We start from the raw sequence: 19409 nt of genomic DNA, 5'->3' as shown, positions 1-19409 counted from the left end.
CCATGTTCCCCAGCAATTTGTGTCCATAGGTTCACTGCCTCTGGTACTGGAGGTAGCACATAGCCATCAGGACTAGTAGCCATTGATAGCCTTTTCCTCCAGGAATTTGTCCAACTCCCTTTTAACGCCATCCAAATTGGTGGCCATCACTATGTCTTGTGCTAGCGAATTCCATAGTTTGACTCTGCCCTATGTGAAGAAGCTCTTCCTTTGCTCTGTCCTGAATCTCCCACCCATCAGCTTCATGGGATGACCCTGTTGGGCTCGAGTATTACGAGAGAGGGAGAAAAATGTCTCCCTGTCCACATTCTTCAAACCATGCATAATGTTGTACACCTCCATCTTGTCTCCCCTAGGTTTTGATAAACTATGTTCCCATCTCAAGTAGGAACCTTGCTGGCATTCACTGCAACCTCAGACCTGGTGTCAATCCAGCCCTCCTAGGGTCCCCAGATGGCCACACCCCTTCTCATAGCCCCACCCGCTTTCCCTCTACCACCAGCCATTTGGTCTTTTCCCAGCTTTTGTGCTGTTTTCCCTCTATTCTAAAAGTTCGAAATGGCTCTCCTAAGGCCTAGTTACTGGCAGGAAAAGCTTCAAGCTAAAACAGGCTGTCTAGGAGGGAGTGCAAGGCTGGCTCCTGATTTGCAAATCGTGGTTTGCTGGGAGCTAGCGTTACCTCTCCAGTGCCTATTTAATCCAGGCAACAGCTTAGTCTCACCAAACTAGAAAATCTTTCCGCTATCAGAGTTCAGTCAAAGCAAAACTCCCTGCATGCCGAAGACTGAAGTTCTGTGGATCGTGAGTCTGCTTAAGTTGGCAATTCAAATCTTTATGTGCTTTGTTACATTGCAACACTGAAAATCAATTCAGACTGTACTCAGCTGAAGCTGTTCAGTTACATTGGCTGTGTTTGCACATCACGTTAAGCCAGGAATCCAGGCTTATTAAACCACAATGTGGTTTAACCACTGCACAGTGTGGTTTAACCACTGCACAGGGAAAGATGGATTAGGGAGTTCTTTGGCCCAATTCTGCAGGGCTCTTCCTATGAGCCAGCATGGCATAGAGGTCAACAGAGTCTCACACTAGGATTGGGGAGACCCAGATTCAAATCCCTACTCAGCCATAAAGCTCACTGGATTACCTTGGATGATCTCTCTCAGTGTAACCTACCACGCAGGGCTGTTGTCTGCGGATGAAAATGGCGCCTGGGGTGGCGGGAAAGAACCATGTACGCATGGATATTGCTAGGCACTTAAAAGATTTGGGGTCCAGGCCCACAGGACACAAATCTGCATAAAATTTGCATATGTTGATTTATATCTATATATGCAAATGTAGAAATAATTACTACGATTTATTTAAATTTCACAGGAGGCAAAGCCAGCCAATGAATTCCTATCCAAATCATCTCCAATAAAATAAATTCTTCAAGTAATCTACACCCTGACCCAGATCATCCCCCAAAACAATTGTAGAAGTTTTTTTCCTAAGCTAAATTGTCATGCACAGAGGGGAGCTTGTGGGAGGGAGGGTGTTGCAGCATGTGGGGAGAGTTAACTTTTCCCTCCCCAGCCGCAGTCTCCCTTGAAAATCCCCCTCTGCATGGCAATTAAGCTAAGGAAAAAAGGCTTCCATGGGTACCAAAGCAGACACAGGACGCTGGAGAACAGATCCGAGGCCCTCAGAATTAGATCCGGGGCCCAGGCCTAGCAATGCCCGCCACCCTGAGCTTCTCAGAGGAAGGGTGGGAGCATGAATGTAACAAATTTTTAAAATACATACAACACTCTTTATATACGCATTTGTATACCCTCCTTTGTGCATTAGACAAGCGGTGTACACATTTTTAAAAGAAATGTACTAGACAAAGTTTCTACCACGGTGCAATGCGAAAAACTTTCCCCTCCCTTTCCTCCCTCCCCGGCCCCTGGCACTTTCTTCCCCCGCACCACCTCAATCCACCTTTTTCTTTCGTCAAGCCTCTTGGGTTGTGTGGAGTGTCACTTTCCTGCCGTGGCTTCTTCTCTCTTTTTTTTAATATGAATGTGAAATTAAGCGAAGTTGCCCTTTCCCCCGACGGACAGAATCCTCCGTTATTAAAAAGTAAAGCACTTTAATAATGAAAAACTTTTTTTTTCCCTCCCCCCTCCCCACCCCCCTGCTTAACCCCCCTCCCGGTGTTTTAACTGTTTAAAATTAATGAGAAGGGCAGAACGGTTGTCAAAGCGTTATTGAAAGCGGGCAGCAAGGACCAAATAAACCTGAAAATCCCCCCAGAGTGTTAAATAAACAGCGCTTCAGCCCTTTCCAAATCCCTCTGTTGGTTATTGTATACATTCTGTATCGGAGCTCAGAATAGATCTGAGCGCCAGGGAAGGCAGGAAAGGTTTCAGAATTCCAATAAAGGCCTCAAATTAAAGACAGCCCAGCGCGAATTCCAGGAGAAAATTAAAGAGACCTCAAACTTAAGTGACAGGTGACTCACTTCTATGCCAGAACTGTCTAGGGATTTAGTGATAATATGGCAATATATTACAAAGGGCTCTCATCCTCTCCTCCCTCCTTTCGCCCCCCCACCCACTGTGTTCCTCCACCCTTTAGGTTTCAGAATGAGGTATCTCCCTCTCCCTTCTTCAGAAAAGAAGAAGGAAGGAAGGAAGGTTGGTTTTTAAAAATACAAAAAACGATTAAACCACAGGATTTTTTTTAAAAAGAAAACCCCAAACCTATGTACATGTACATCAGGGTAGACAAGCAGGACTGGAGGTCAGACAGACAGACAGACAGAAGAGAGAGAAACTGAGAAAAGAAAAATAAACAGCAGGAAATAGCATTAAAAAAAGATAACAGATGAAAAACAAAACACCACTGGTGGCATTCCGCCCCCCTGCCGCCCCCCACAAATCCTTCTCTTTAAAAAAATATATCTACTCATCCCCCTTGAGAGCAATTTTATTTTTAAAACTGCACCCTAATGGGCATGTTTTGATTCTTGCCTTCCAGGGTGGCTGCTCTGAAGAAAAAATCTAAATTTAAAAACTGACTCAGAGCTGGAAAGGAGAAAACACACACAGCGCTATCTGAGACTCTGGACAGAGTGTGAACTCAAAGGCTGGGTTCAGACGTAACGCTACGCCACGGCAGGGACGTGGCCTGAGCTGCCCGTGATGGGCTAGCGTGTCCTGTGGGTGGCGTTTTCCCACCCGTGATGAGCTAATTCCCCCAGTTAAACCACCCTCAGAACCCACATTCTGCAGTAAGGGTTATTGTACCTATCATGGGTTAGCGTGTTGGCTCTCGTGCCAGCGTGGGTTCAGAGCTGCTTGGCAAGAAAAGCCAAAAATGCAGCCGCCACTCTACTCCTCTCCAGCGATCTCTATTCCCACTGCAAAGGAAGCTGGGATACCTGCCCGGCTGGGTGGGAAGATGGCAGGAGGAGGAGGGGTGAGAGGGGGTAAAATAAACTACTCTGTGTAGCTTGTTTGCCTGATCGTCTCACGGGAATACAGTAGGTTGTTTGCATAGCCACCTACTCAGCGTAGCGTGCCACCCACCATTGGTTAGTGTTACGTGTGAACAGGCCCAAAGAGCTGAACCCTATGAGCATACCAGTACAAAACCCACATTTGCCGCATTCACACTCGACTTTTTCAGGTGTGCACAGCTCATCGTAGCTGCACACGTAAAAACGTAGTACATAAAGGAACTCTCAAATATTCAAAGAAAGATCAAATTGTCAGGGTGGAAACTGAGCCAATAGAGCCCCGGAGCAGTTCTGATTCTGAGGAACAGCAATCCGTGGGAGAGGAGCGCGCTCGTCTCTCACAAGCACAGCAGCTGGCAGAGATTCCTCCTGCCAGCATTCCTGGGGTAGATAGTGACCCTGGCAGCAAGAGAGCGCTGGAGGGGGGCTTGCTGGACGCTCGGCACAGATGCAGGGAGCATCTGTGATGGAGGACATCAGATGGAGGGCACGGAAAGGAGGTGTAGCACTTGTTTGGCGCGCAAACAACGGTCGCGTCCTGAGGACCCAAGGGAAAGAGGGAGGATCTCTCCCTAGCCCATACGTTCAGGGTCTTCCCATGATTCTCCTTCAAACGGGGACCAACTGCCTTACCTGGAGCTTAGGCTACTCTGCTATCTTTCCCCAGTGCTGTTCCTTGCTTTGGCGCTAGCGACTAGTATTCTGAAAGAGTCATAAAGGAATAAAGGAATAAAGTCTCGGAAAGAATTCCTCGTTGTCTGTGTCCTGAGTTGACTATTGGTGGGGACTGCAAGAGGCAGCTAGGGCGCTCCTGACACAAATATTCCTACAGATATTTGAAGCTGTAGGCCTGGTTTGCACATAACGCTAAGCCATGGTGCAGTTTGTTGAAATCTGGTTTATCATTGTGTCTGGACTCTGAACCCATCCCCGCAAATAAACCATGGTTTGTAAACTAGCTACAAACCACAAACAGAACGCATGGTTTGTTGTTGGCTTACAAAATCTGGCTTGTTTACACCATGGCTTGTCGCAATGTCTGAACCCTGAACTACGGCTTATCCCTGGCTTGTTTGCATTGCTGTCTGCCCTGCAACAGAGGCGCCCAGCAAGAGCACCCCGAAAATGAAACCACTCTGAAGGAGGGCAAAATGCACACGAGAGAAACAAACCAGAAATAGTAGGGGTAACTCAACACCATGGTCACAGCAAATGCAAACCAGGACAAGGAGGTGGAATTCAAACGGGCGCAGGGAACCGTGCAAACTTGGAGCAGGATGTTCCTGGTTTCTTAACCAGGGTTTGGAGCCTGGGAACATTATGTCTGCATCAGGCACTCATGTGGGCAGGAGCCTCTTTCAGCCCAAGGGCCAAATGCCAGTGGCAGGTGGGGCTGAAGGTGAACGGAATGGGGCCAAAAATACAAAAAAATACCAGCATATTGTAGCTTAAAGCGCATACTGCCATTTTAGCAGGTGGGGGTATAGGAACTGTACAAAAGTTGGGAAGCCATCAAACGGTTGGTGGTCGAAGGAAAGGGGGTAGGCCCCCGATCTGAGGTTCCTCACTGCTGCATTAAGTGGGCAGGAGTGCGTGGTTGGGTGGATATTCAGAAAACCCCATTCTAAAAAGCTCCATCTTCAACAGAAATATTGGATCGCAATCTGGGCATTCTTCTTCCTTCTGGGGGAGGCAAGCAAGGAGCGAGGCATGGGCTTGGCCCCTGCCAAGCCTTCCTCTCACTTCCAAAAGCTACTCAAATACAAAACGAAGGCTTTTGTTTTTAGTAACTTTTTGCCTGGCAAATTCCAACCCCTGTACGTGGAGTCCCCCCTGGGAAGCTCCCCCCAAGCCCGCCCCCCCCCCAGTAGAAAATGCACAGATCAAATATATTCTCTTTGTAGGCAGGTGAACATTCATGCACCCAGACATGGCCACATATATATTTCATGCGCCTAAATATAAAAAATACATTTTACAGGTGCTTTCAGCATCTCTTCCCCGCCGGCTTCTCAGAGAAACCCCAAACTCACACTCCAAAGAGGTATTTATAATGGACAGCAGTGGAGGCAGCAAGAAGAGAAGATTAGGACGAGGTTCCGTGGCATGCACCCGTGCTTTGAAAAAAGCTGAAACATGTGGGGGGTGGAATAACCAACAAATACTCAGTTTCCATGTTGACCTCCCTCTAGCAGCCTCTGAACGTCCACACATGCGGCAGGGTGAGAATTACAGACAGTGATTACCTTACATTAGGGTTCAGCCCCATAACAGGCTTTTTAAAGGGTTGGATGTAGCCCTGGAACACAGCTGCATAAGGAAGACCCTAGTAGCTCAGTGGCCCGTGTGTACAGGAGGTAGTTACTTGGAAGCCAAAAGAAAAACAGGCTTTCCTAGCCCAGTCGCCTGGATGGGGATTCATATTCACCGTAGGTGACCAACCAAACGTCTACTTTACAGGTGCTTTCAGCATCTCTGAATTCACACACCCAGACATGGCCACATATATATTTCATGTGCCTAAATATAAAAAATACATTTTACAGGTGCTTTCAGCATCTCTTCCCCACCGGCTTCTCAGAGAAGCCCCAAACTCACACTCCAAAGGGGTATTTATAATGGACAGCACAACAGGCTTGTAAGAAGAGTGACAGAGGCAGAAGAGGGGGGGACATTCACAAATCTTTTCCCCTGCAAAGGCAGCCAAAGCTCTCTCACTCCCTTAAATGACCCCGCCCTTTCTCCATGGCTGCCCCATACGACTGGAGCAACCTCCCTGAACATTACATGGTGCCACTTTTCTCCTTTCCTTCACATCCCTCCTCAAAATCCACCCTTGCTGCAGGGCATTTGGCTTACCCTGGTATATACTGATTTGATTTGTACCCAGCCTTTCTACCAAGAAAAATGGCACTCGTGGTAGCTTACAATCATAAATAAAACTTGATTAAAACAAAAATAAAACAAACGCATTAAAACACAATTAAAAACATAATGACAGACTAAAAACAGCATCCAACCTAACAGACCTGCTTGCACACCAAGGCCTGCTTGAACAAATAGGTCTTTGCCTGGCAGCAGAAGGATAGCAGAGCAAGAGCGAGCCTAGCCTCCCTCAGCAGGGAGTTCCAGAGCCTGGGGGCAACCACCAAGAAGGCTCTCTTCTGCATCACCACCACACGTGCCTCTGAAGGCAGCGGTCTTGAAAGAAAGACCCCCCCCAAAGATCTTAAGACCTAGTCCTCATTTCCGACTGTAAACAAGCTTTGTCCCCTTGCCCCTCTTTTAAAGGCATCCAAAGTGGTGGCCATCACGACATCTGGTGGTAGCGAATTCCATAGTTTAACTCTGTGCCGTGTGAAGAAGCCCTTCCCTTTTTTCTGACCTGAATCTCTCACCATACCGCTTCATGGGATGCCCCTTTGGCTTCTAGTATTATGAGACAGAGAAAAATGTCTCCCTGTCCACCTTCCCCACAGCTTGCATCATTTTGTACACCTCTATCCTTACATCCCTTTTTTCCAAGCTAAACAATCTCAGCTGTTGAAACCTTTCCTCACAGGGGAAGTCACCACAGAGAAAGCCCTTTCTCCTGCACTTGCAAAGTGCGCTTCCTCCAGCAATGGTACGCAGAGAAAGGCCTCCTGTGATAAAGATCTCAATGCACTGGCAGGATGGTACGGGAGGAGGCATTCCTTCAGATATCCAGGCCCTAAACAAGGGGCTGGGGCTCTCCAACATGGCATCCATGGGCACAAATGTGCCTGCAGGTACCATCCTTGGCACCTGCCAGGCTCCCTGCTGTTTCTGATTTTTTAAGTTTTCCTTTCAATTTAAAAAACTTTTTAAAACCGGGAGCTGGCACACAACAAAGCAAAGCACTAGCCTCCAGAGCCATGTTTATTTCTAAGAATATCTCTGAACAGCCTCAAGGTAAGAACAGAAGATGAGACCTAACGTGAAGATGAGACCTAAGTTCCATTTCATCTAGCACCCAACGCAATGGCCAAGCAGATGTCTCTGGGCAATAGCCCCCCTTTTGGCTAGGAGGAGAACTGCAGATTTGTTATTTTTCGTACCAAGATAGGAAAACAACTGGGGGCAGGGGGGAATGGAGGGGAGACAGTGAGAGAAAGAACCGACCACTTCCAGAAGAACTGACCTTTTTCCCACACTGGCTACCCTTGAAACGATCATCCATCATCAAGCTGGACAGGATAGGTTCCATCTTCATCTCTGAAACACTGGAAGGTGAAAAAACACAGGATAAAACAAAAACAAAAATAACTCACTGTTCTCCCAATTTAAAGTATGCATATTTTTAATTAAGAATCCTCAAGTGAACTTTGTGAACTTTGATGCAAATTGACCTCATGCCACCCGTTACCGCTGGGACTAGCATACAGATCGGAATGTCGCTGAGCCTTTGGATTTTAGTCTTCTCCAAATGTTCTGGGTTCGGAACACATACCAAAATTCTTAGCAGTTAAGTGTTGTTTTTTTAGATGTGTTGTGTTTTTAGATCGTTCTTGCTGCTTTTCCTTCTGTGGCACTTTTTAAAGTGTGCCAAGCACTTTACAGCCATCAGCGGTAGGTTTGACCCCCGCACCTATTTTCCAGTAAGGCAGAAATCAGTGTAATATGAACTGACCACTTTGCCCAGACTTCTCCATGCTGGCTGTGGAAATATAGAAGTTCCAATCCAAGACATCTTGAGGGCAGCACATCGCAGGGAAGCTGGAGGGCTTTAAAAGGGGGCTGGACAAATTCCTGGAGGAGAAGGCTATCGATGGCTACTAGTCCTGATGGCTCTATGCTACCTCCAGTACCAGAGGCAGTATGCCTATGTACACCAGTTGCTGGGGAACATGGGTGGGAGGGTGCTCTTGCACTCATGTCCTGCTTGTGGGCTTCCCATGGGCAGGTGATCAGTCACTGTGTGAACAGAATGCTGGACTAGATGGACCTTGGTCTGATCCAGCAGGGCTCTTCTTATGATCTTATGTTCTTGTCAGGGCTAGGTCAGTGGTGGCCCCCCAATTATGGAATGATCTCCTGATGAGGCCCACCCAGCGCCAACATTGTTAGCTTCTTGGTGCCCCGTTAAGACTTTTCTCTTCTCTCAGCCATTTTGCAGCATACGACGAGTTTTTAATCAGGTCCTGGATTTTCTTTATGGTTGTTTAAAATTGTTTTAGATATATGTTGCCTGTATATGTGTTGCCTGTATATGTGTTGCCTGCTTATATGTTTTATGTACATGGTTTTACACTTTGTATACTGTATTTTAATGGTTTTCAATCTCTGTAACCGCCCAGAGAGCTTTGGCTATGAGGCGGTATAGAAAGGTAATAAATAATAACAATAATTCTTCCCAACTCCTAGTTTTTTGTGTGCAGGGAGATATATTTCTTTTAAGTACCTAACGCATTTGGACAGTATTATCAGGTGCTTCACATACAATCTGAAATCCTTACAGCAAGCCTGCAAGGTAGACCAGTAGTATCATCCCCCAACTCCAGCTGGGAAGGGCTTAAACCCAGAGATCATGGTTTGACCAAGGTCATCTAGCAAGTTCATGGCAGAGAGGAGATACAAACCAAAGTGAGATTATGATCTGCAGCAGGCGCATGACCGAGGCGCAAGCGCCACTGAACTTACTTCCAAGGAAGCATGCACCGGATCGGGACGCCAGCGTGCTTAGCCACTGCACTAGATTTCAAGACCTTTCAGTTTCCTTATGATAACAATGGCTTGTAAGCCAGAGAACAAGCAAAATTAAAAGATGAATGGCGACTGTTTAAAAGCCGCAAAAGATGGCATGTCTCCCCATACCTCCCCCAGAGGGGTCTCCGACACGTTCGTGAATGAAAACGTCAAAGCCCTTGACGAGTGATTTGCTGGAGGTGTCAGAATAAACTCCCACCCACCCAATTTCTTCTCCTGCCTGGCAGGCTGCCAGATTGCAGCCCTGCAGATGAGCAAGCTTGGTTCACCCAGCAGGGAGTGCGTCACAGAGAAGGGATGGGTGTGTGTGTGTGTGAGAGAGAGAGAGAGAGCGCGCACAGTTGTGTCTTCACGGAGATCTGCTCTCTTTCATAAAGTTGGTTAGGCAGCTGTTAGGAAATAAAGCAATCATCCGATGAGCTGTCGAAAAAGAAGCCGCCCCGCTCAAAAGACGATGCCGCGCTTTTCAAGCCGCCCCGCCGCCAAACACATTCCAAGTCTCGCTTGAAGGAACCAACAGAGACATAAGCAAAGCATACACACACACACACACACACACACACACACACGGCAAAAAGAAAAATTACACGTACAGCCAGCTTCCCTCTGCTTTTCTCCTCTAACCCTCCTTTGAAAGGAAATCTGTGAAGTTGCACGTGGAGGGAAAACACTCGGCTGTTCAGAAAACTAACTTTTAGAAGAGGTGTGTGCACAGAAGGGGAGGGCAAGGCAGAAGAGGCAGAATTGTACAAAATGCTCTTGTGAGCTTTTGGCATACAGAGAAAAGCTAACCTTAAGATTGTCCAATGTTCAAAGCAAAGGAGTTGCACAGAGCTAATAGCCAGGAAAACAGACAGGGTCTGTTTTGTTTTTGGTGGGTGAGAGGGAATTGAGAACAATTTCATTTTCAGAAGGGATTTGCCTTCCCGAATACTAAAAAAGAACTTTAAAAACACGCAACGTAATTAAAAACAATAACTATACTTTGGCTGATTGACATTTGTTGATGAACGACAGGCAAATCTGAAATCCCCTTCTCCTGTCTCGCCAGGCTGCCATCAGCCTCCATTCGTACTGTCTGTAAAATGGGTATCACAGAGACTGATCTCAATGGGTCACTGGAAGGATTACGGATGGGGAAAAGAAACATCCTTGTTCAGCCTGAAATAGACCATGAATTGCGGGATTCAAGCGATGCTAGTTTTGTGAGGCGTTGGCATTCGTCTGTGGATTTGAATCTCCACAAGTCGGCCTCAGTCCAGCACTGAGAGCGGTGTGTGAGAAATGGCCGGCTGTGTGCTCAGTGGGGCCTCAGAGCTCATGCACTCACATGGATGGACACTGAACATTGGAGGCTGGTGACTCTGATGCCAGCGGGGCCGTGAATCCGATCCAGGTTTCAGTCAGAACTCTAAAGGAGCTCTCCAAGGTGCTCCACTTCTGACTGGTTCTAACTGAAATCCAGAGCGGATTCACCGCCCCATGGACATCAGAGCCACCAGCTTCCGCTGGCACTGAAGGTACATTCTGTCCATGCAAACCCAGCTCCAGGTTTGAAGAGACCCTGGGGAAAGCTGCCCTCTGAGGGGGCCCCCCTTCCACCAGTGGGCTTACAGTGTAAGGGGAGGAAAGCTCCAAACAATGCCGGGCGGTTGGGACAAGCTTCCATTTCAACTTCTCACGTTGCCCTGGAGCAAGGCTACTTTGGGGGGCATGGTGGGAATTTTAAACGGCAGCTATGCTTAAGGAGGGGCAGGCTGGGCATCGGAGGTGTGGGGAGAAAATGCTGGAATAGATGGACCTTGGTCTGGTCCAGCGGGGATCTTCTGATGCTCTTATGGTCTCACGATTCCACTGTGGAACGCCTTCTCAAGAGAGGAGAAGGCAACAGAGGCAATCTAAGATGAACAATGGGAAGAACAGATGGAGGAGGAGGAGATGGCCGTGGATGAGTACCAGGATGCAGCCTTAGAGCTTGTTTACAGTTGGAAATGAGGACTTCGGGAGGGGCCCTTCTTTCAAGACCACTGCCTTCAGAGGCACGTTTGGTGGCGACACAGAAGAGGGCCTTCTTGGTGGTTGCTCCCAGGCTCTGGAACTCCCTGCCGAGGATCAACCTTCCCCAACTTGGTGCCCCCCATATGTGTTGGACTACAACCCCCAGAAGTATGTCAACACCAGCAGCTCACATTAAGAACACGTTAACAAGGCATTCTCTGCCTCCCCACTCCATAAACACACCCACCCACCCAAAAGGAAAAAGAGGGACAATGATTTATCAGGAACTAGGAAACAGGACAGTATCCAGCTGCGTCATTCTATTAGCGCAAACGGCATTGCGCTAGCAGAAACTTGGTTCTGAACGATGCCCAGGAGAAAAATCCAACTAAAGTTACATTTGTGCAACCGGTGGCACATTCCACTTGTGCGACCGATGGTGCACTCCGCTAGTGCAACTGCTGCATAAGGATAATGGGAAACAGCTTGCGCATCAGAAAGGTTCAGTGGAGCTCCAGTAGTGCCACCTGAATTTGTGGAATGATGCCGTTGGATGCTGCCCTGGGAAGCAAGGCAGGTGGCTACTAAGAAGAGAGCCTTTTCGGTGGTGGCACTCTGGCTATGGAATGAGCTCTCCAGAGAGGCTCGCCTAGTGCCTCCATTGTGGTCTTTTGGGCACCAGGTGAAGACTCTTTTATTCTCCCAGGCCTTTTAGTCCTTCTGTTTTAAAATCGTATTAGCATGTTTTCGGATCTTTGCACCGCTGCTGTTTTTTATCTTGGTTCCCCCTTTGGTTTTATTCTGTTTTAAAGTTATAGTTTTATATTATGCTTTACTATGTTATTGTATATTATGGTTTTAAGCCTTGTCTTGTAAACCAGCCAGAGAGCTTCGCCAGATGGGAGGTAAAGAAATGTTAATAAATAAATAAATCAGCCCAGTCAACTGGGCCAGTTGGCGTGTACGCAACACATTTGTCAGTCTTTAAAGCACACCACAGAATTCTGCTTTTCCTTCAACGTGCAAACGCAGCCGCCCCTCCAGAAGCTCCCAGAGGATCTGCTGAAACAATAAAGCAATTTGCCTGTTCGTCAGCTCAGCTCAGCGGAACGGTGTTCTCTGCCTTGAAACGTGCTCAAAACTGCAATAAATATGACCAGTCTGATACTGTCGCCAGTATTCAGAAAGGACGAGAGGTAGCTGACCAACCTTTCAAAATGTGGGGGAGCGGTTTTGCTTCCGAGCCAGGCATTTACACGCCAGACCAGCACATGGCGATCCTTCCGCCTCGTTTGCCACACTGAGTTTGTCAGGACAAATCTCCGCGAGGCTCAATTTATGAGCAGGAAGGGCAATTAGATTTGATGCCACGTGTTGTCCTGGGCATGCAGCGGTCTGTCCAAATCTGATCTGTAATCCATTTAGCCCATAACCTATGACCAGTCCCCTCTTACACACACACACACACACACACACACACCGGGGGGGGGGGGGGAGACAGAGAGATCATCCACTTCCACATAGATGCCTGTATCACAGAGCAACAAGAACCTACCAATTGTGTGATATCCTCCCCAGAAGGGCTCGCCTGGGACCTACGTTTGGTCTTTTCGGCGCCAGGTGGAGACATTTTTATTCCCCCAAGCTTTTCAGTGATTCCATTTTTTAAAACTGTGTTCGCATTTTTACAATCTTGTACTGCTGGTGGTTTTTAATTTGGTTTTAATTGTGCTGTGGTCTTATATGTTTTTTTTTTTAATTATATGTTTCATTACATTTTTATATGGTGAGGGTTTTAAGCTTTCATTCTGTGAACCATCCAGACAGCTTTGGCTATTGGGCAGTATAGAAATTTAAGAAAGAAAGAAAGAAAGAAAGAAAGAAAGAGAGGGAGGGAGGGAGGGAGGGAGGGAGGGAGGGAGGGAAAATCCACATTTCCCAATTAGGCGTGTGATTCTGAAATCAGGGCTTCATAATACTCCACTGTTCTTAGGTGCCATCATGCACCAAATGGCTTGAGTCGTGTTTCTAACCTCCCACCCCACCCCCCTAGGATCAGGGCCTCTTGGGTGAAGAAAAGATGGACCTAGATCTTCACAGGGCAGGGCTATTTCCAGGAAGATGATTGGGTAATGTTTCATCTCAGCCGGAGAAGAATCCCAAGGCTTGTAAAGTTAGCTCTCCTTTGAATACAGTCTTTAACAAGCCCCTGAGTTCTTCTCCAAGCCTTGCTCAAGAGAACGTGACTGCCATCAATAGTAATAAATGTTTTTCCAATTACTTCTAATGTTAGCAACGAGCATGGAAATGGTACAACGCTGAAATCTGCAGAACCACCCAATCCAACATGCTAATAGCAAACTCATTCTCTAGGTGCCGATCATTTTGTGATCAAAATGGCACCATCCACACACAAAGGGTGTCAGACGGCTTTGGGGAACCCCTTTGTGAAAGTACAAAAGGTATTCTGGGGGGAACCTTTTTGCGGGGGGGGGGGCAGAAACAAGTCAATGAAGACTGAGCATGCTAAGTGGGCACAGAATGCTGACTGACCATGGGGACCAGGAAGAGAAATTGAATTGGGTACTCTAGAAGTCGGAACCCTGAACAGGAGCACTCCATGCTGCAACATTTTCTTGCAGGTTCCACTCATACTATAAAGCTGGTGTACTGACAAAGAAATGGGTGGAAAATTGTCCACTTCCAATCTGGAAGATGTAACCAAACAAGACCCTCTTTCATTACAAAAAGATATCCTTTTATTTCATTTTTGCAAAATGGCAACTGTCTGGCCAGGAGGCCTTCTTCTCTATCATTCTGGGAGGATACCATCAGTACATAATACTCTGCACAATTATACTATGTAATAGCTTAAATTGGGGGTCTCCATCTTTTGGGGTTAATAGGCACAACTGGCCCCTTCATGGATCACTGCCTTGTTGTGGCGAAGGGGCTTGCGTAACTCAGTGAAGCCATAAGCTATGCCGTGCAGGGCCACCCAAGACGGACAGGTCATGGCAGAGAGTTCTGACAAAATGTGGTCCGCTGGAGAAGGAAATGGCAACCCACTCCGGTATTCTTGCCAAGAAAACCCCATGGAACGTATCACAAGGCTAAAAGAGATGACGCCGGAAGATGAGCCCCTCAGGTCGGAAGGTGTCCAATATGCTACTGGGGAAGAGCAGAGGGTATTTCCAAGTAGCGCCAGAAAGAGTGAAGCAGCTGGGCCAAACCCGAAAGGACACTCAGCTGTGGATGTGTCTGGCGGTGAAAAGAAAATCCGATGCTGTAAAGAACAATATTGTTTAGGAACCTGGAATGTCAGATCAATGAATCAAGGTAAGCTGGAGGTGGTCAAACATGAGATGGCAAGATTGAACATCGACATCTTGGGAATCAGCGAACTAAAATGGACAGGCATGGGCGAATTTAATTCAGGTGACCATCATATCTACTACTGTGGGCAAGAATCCCTTAGAAGAAATGGAGTAGCACTCATAGTCAACAAAAGGGTGGGAAAAGCAGTACTGGGGTACAATCTCAAAAACGACAGAATGATCTCAGTACGAATCCAAGGCAAACCATTCAACATCACAGTAATTCAAGTCTATGCCCCAACCACTGATGCCGAGGAAGCTGAGGTTGATTGGTTCTATGAAGACCTACAACACTTTCCAAAACTAACACCAAAAAAAGATGTCCTCTTCATCATAGGGGATTGGAATGCTAAAGTAGGAAGTCAAGAAATCACTGGGATAACAGGCAAGCATGGCCTTGGTGTACAAAATGAAGCAGGACAAAGGCTAATAGAGTTTTGTGAAGAGAACACGCTGATCATAGCAAACACTCTCTTCCAACAGTACAAGAGGCGACTCTACACATGGACATCACCAGATGGCCAATATCGAAATCAGACTGATTATGTCCTTTGCAGCCAAAGATGGAGAAGCTCTATACAGTCAGTAAAAACAAGACCTGGAGCTGACGGTAGCTCAGATCATGAGCTGCTTCTTGCAAAATTTCAGCTTAAATTGAAGAATGTAGGGAAAACCACTAAACCATTCAGGTATGACCTAAATCATATCCCTTATGAATATACAGTGGAGGTGAGGAATAGATTTAAGGGATTAGACCTGATAGACAGAGTGCCTGAGGAACTATGGATGGAGGTCTGTAACGCTGTTCAGGAGGCAGCAACGAAATCCATCCCAAAGAAAAAGAAATGCAAGAAAGCAAAGTGGCTGTCTGATGAGGCTTTACAAGTAGCTGAGGAAAGAAGGGAAGCGAAAAGCAAGGGAGAAAGGGGAAGATATAGCCAACTGAATGCAGAGTTCCAGAGAATAGCAAGGAGAGACAAGAAGGCCTTCTTAAATGAACAAAGCAAAGAAATCGAGGAAAACAATAGAATGGGAAAGACTAGAGATCTTTTCAAGAAAATCGGAGCTATCAAGGGAACGTTTTGTGCAAAGACGGGCATGATAAAGGACAAAGAAGGCAGGGACCTAACAGAAGCAGATGAGATGAAGAAGAGGTGGAAAGAATACACAGGAGAACTATACAGGAAAGATCTTAATGTCCCTGACAGCCACGACAGTGCAGTCACTGAACTTGAGCTGGACATCCTAGAGAGTGAAGTCAAGTGGGTCTTAGGAAGCATTATTAACAACAAAGCTAGCGGAGATGACAGTATTCCAGCTGAGCTATTTAAGATCCTAAAAGATGATGCTGTTAAAGTGCTGCACTCAATATGCCAACAAATTTGGAACACTCAACTGCGGCCACAGGACTGGAAAAGGTCAGTTTACATTCCAATTCCAAAGAAGGGCAATGCCAAAGAGTGTTCAAACTACCGTACAATTGCGCTCATTTCACATGCCAGCAAGGTTATGCTCAAAATCCTACAAGCTAGGCTTCAGCAGTATGTGAACCGAGAACTACCGGAAGTACAAGCAGGGTTTCAAAGAGGCAGAGGAACTAGAGATCAAATCGCCAACATTCGCTGGATCATGGAGAAAGCAAGAGAATTCCAGAAAAACGTCTATTTCTGCTTCATTGACTATGCTAAAGCCTTTGATTGTGTGGATCACAACAAACTCTGGCAAATTCTTAAAGAGATGGGAGTACCAGACCACCTTACCTGTCTCCTGAGAAACCTGTACGAGGGTCAAGAAGCAACAGTAAGAACCAGACATGGAACAACCGATTGGTTCAAAACTGAGAAAGGAGTACGACAAGGCTGTATATTGTCGCCCTGCTTATTTAATTTATATGCAGAGTACATCATGAGAAACACCGGGATGGATGAATCAGAGGTCGGAATTAAGATTGCCAGGAGAATTATCAACAACCTCAGATACGCAGACGATACCACCCTAATGGCAGAAAGCGAAGCGGATCTAAAGAGCCTCTTGTTGAGGGTGAAAGTGGAGAGTACAAGAGCTAGTTTGAAACGCAACATTAAAAAAACGAAGATCATGGCATCTGGCCCCATCACTTCCCGGCATATAGAAGGGGAAGGATGGAAGCGGTGACAGATTTTACTTTCCTGGGCTCCAAGATCACCACAGACAGTGACTGTAGCCATGAAATTAAAAGATGCTTGCTCCTTGGGAGGAAAGCTATGGCACACCTAGACAGCATAGTAAGAAGCAGAGACATCACCTTGCCGACAAAGGTCCGTATAATCAAAGTTATGGTTTTCCCAGTAGTAATGTATGGCTGTGAGAGCTGGACTATAAGGAAGGCTGAGCGCCGAAGAATTGATGCTTTCCAACTGTGGTGCTGGAGAAGATTCTTACGAGTCCCCTGGATTGCAAGGAGGTCAAATCAGTCAATCCTAAAGGAAATCAACCCTGACTGCTCATTGGAAGGACAGATACTGAAGCTCAAATATTTTGGCCACCTAATGCGAAGAGAAAACTCCCTGGAAAAGACCCTGATGCTGGGAAAGATTGAAGGCAAAAGGAGAAGGGGACGACAGAGGATGAGATGGCTAGATAGCATCACCAATGCAATGAATATGAACTTGAGCACACTCCGGGAGAGAACGGAGGACAGGAAGGCCTGGTGTGCTATGGTCCATGGGGTCACGAAGAGTTGGACATGACTGAACGACTGAACAACAACAACAAGGCACAACTGTAATTCTGAAAGTGTGTTGTGGCACTATCACAAAATGGCTGCCATGGGCGGGGCTTGCCCCTTAATAAAATGGCTGCTGTAGTGGGCCTGGCTGGTCACAAAACACTCATTTCCCAGAAGGAAAACCGGTGAGACTAAAAGAAAAGTGAGAAAACGTGCCCAAGAACCTAGGCAGAGGTGGGGTTTGAGTTCCAACACACAAAACCATTCCTTTGAAGCCAAATAAAGATGGCGCCAGAAGCTGAGACTTTGCTTTGCAGCATTGAGCAGGGGGCTGGACTCGATGGTCTTGTAGGCCCCTTCCAACCCTACTATTCTATGATTCTATGATTGATTAATGCCAGCCTCCCAGTTTAAATATAATCAATTCTTAAAAATCGTAATAGAAAAAGATCAGAAGGGGTGGGCAGCCTGGCAAGTTCCAAAGGCGGTGTCCGTGGGCAAACTGGGGCCTACAGGCCCTACGTTGGAGGTTTAAATATTTTAAATTGCTTTTAAAACTTAAATCTCCAGTTATATTGTTTTGCTCAGTAATGCTGCGTTTTATTTTATGCCCTTTTTATTCTCCCTTCACTTTTCTTCTTTGTGTAATTCAACTTTTTAAAAAAGATCTATTTTAACAGCAAACTTGGACTGTTATTTAACATTAAAAAAAAAGCCTGCTGAAACAAGGTAAAGGACCACCATCCGCTCACAACGAGACGCCACACTGCAGCTGCTTTATTAGCTTGGGTTGGCGACGAAGTTTGGTTGGGGGGGAGGTAGGGGGTGCGGTTGTGACTCACTTAATCTTGTGAGAAGCCAGGAAGCTGACATATTCTGCCTCAGAAGGTGCAAGGATGAGCAGGCTGTTCCCGTGACTGCCAATTCGAGCCGTCCTCCCGATTCGATGGACGTATTCAGCAAGCGAAGGAGGAGGATTATACTTTTTTAAAAAAGGGATACACAAGGGAAGGAGCAGAGGGGAGAGAAAAGAAGGAATTAGCAGATCGCGAATGTGGTTAATTATAACAGAGCTTTGCATCAGAGGTCATTAAAAAAGAAATCCCCAAACACAGGGTCTCGTGGTTCCCTTTAAAAAAAAAGGGGGGGGGGAGAAATGGCTTATCAGAACTCATCATACTCATCCCTGCAACCATCACTCACTGCTACAGCCATAACAAGGTTTTTTGACATATGAATATGACACATTGGCCAAGCTGTCTCGCTGCTATTTCTGTTTTTTAAACAAAATTCATTTCTACACAGGGCTCCATTCGTGACCTATTTGCTTCCTTTCTTAAACATGCGTTAGTCGCTCGCCATCGGCTCGGGACAAATAAAAAAAGGGAGAGGGGGAGACTACACTGGTGCCCTTAAAATTATACCAGCTTAAGGCTAGGATAAATAATTTGCTAAAAGCTTTTTGATACCCGTTACTCAGCAGAGAAATACCAATAAGCCAGCTTAGTTAGGAAGGCAGGATATTTTAGGGCAGGTCCACAGGTTATGATTGTACTATGGGAGTGCAACTGAAGATGTTTTAACGTGTGTACTTGAAAATGTAAAGCCTAAATGATGGGCAGGGACAAACCTGCGTTTGATACACTCACGTGCCTGCTTTGCACATACATGTTCCATCACTTAATGCAGGGATAGGCAAGCTTTTGGGACTGTGAGTACATCTGGCAATTTGAGAAACTGTCCTGGGCACCGCCACAAAATGGCTGCCATGGGAGGTGGGGCAAAGGACAAGGAACCTGCCCAAAGAACTACGTACAAGTCAGAGGTGGGGTCTGAGCCACAACATGCTAAAGAATTCCTTTGAACCCAGTGGAGGCTGGTAGCTCCAACATCAGTGGGGTGGTGAATTTGCTCCAGGTTTCAGTCAGAATTCTAAAGGAGCTCTCCAGGGTGCAGAGCGCCTAGAAAGCTAGTATGTCAGGGTCAGAGTTAGCTTAGAGCGGTCTTCCCCAACCTGGTGGCCTCCAGATGTGTTGGACCTGTAACTTTTCTCCTTGATATGCCAGTGTTGTGTACACAGGGAGGGTGTACAACAGGGAAGTCTGAGGGG

General features: G+C 46.6%; 1 protein-coding gene across 4 annotated transcripts in view; it reads right to left on the bottom strand.

Moving 5' to 3' along the window:
- The window catches only part of DDX31 (DEAD-box helicase 31), a 78676-nt gene that overhangs the window by 21997 nt on the left and 37270 nt on the right, over positions 1–19409 (bottom strand). For all 4 annotated transcript variants that reach the window (XM_084821045.1, XM_084821041.1, XM_084821043.1 and 1 more), the window contains exons 16-17: positions 18142–18281; positions 7653–7734 (exon numbers count right to left, since the gene is read on the bottom strand). In XM_084821045.1, coding sequence (XP_084677171.1) covers positions 7653–7734; positions 18142–18281 — 222 coding nt within the window. The remainder of the gene's footprint in view (positions 1–7652; positions 7735–18141; positions 18282–19409) is intronic.

The sequence above is a fragment of the Heloderma suspectum genome, chromosome 14 (assembly GCF_057233095.1).
Source record: "Heloderma suspectum isolate Gila_16-S chromosome 14, 16-S_ref, whole genome shotgun sequence".
Classification (NCBI taxonomy): Eukaryota; Metazoa; Chordata; class Lepidosauria; order Squamata; family Helodermatidae; genus Heloderma; species Heloderma suspectum.
The sequence above is the reverse complement of the archived record's forward strand: the minus strand, read 5'-3'. Positions and strand labels throughout refer to the sequence as shown.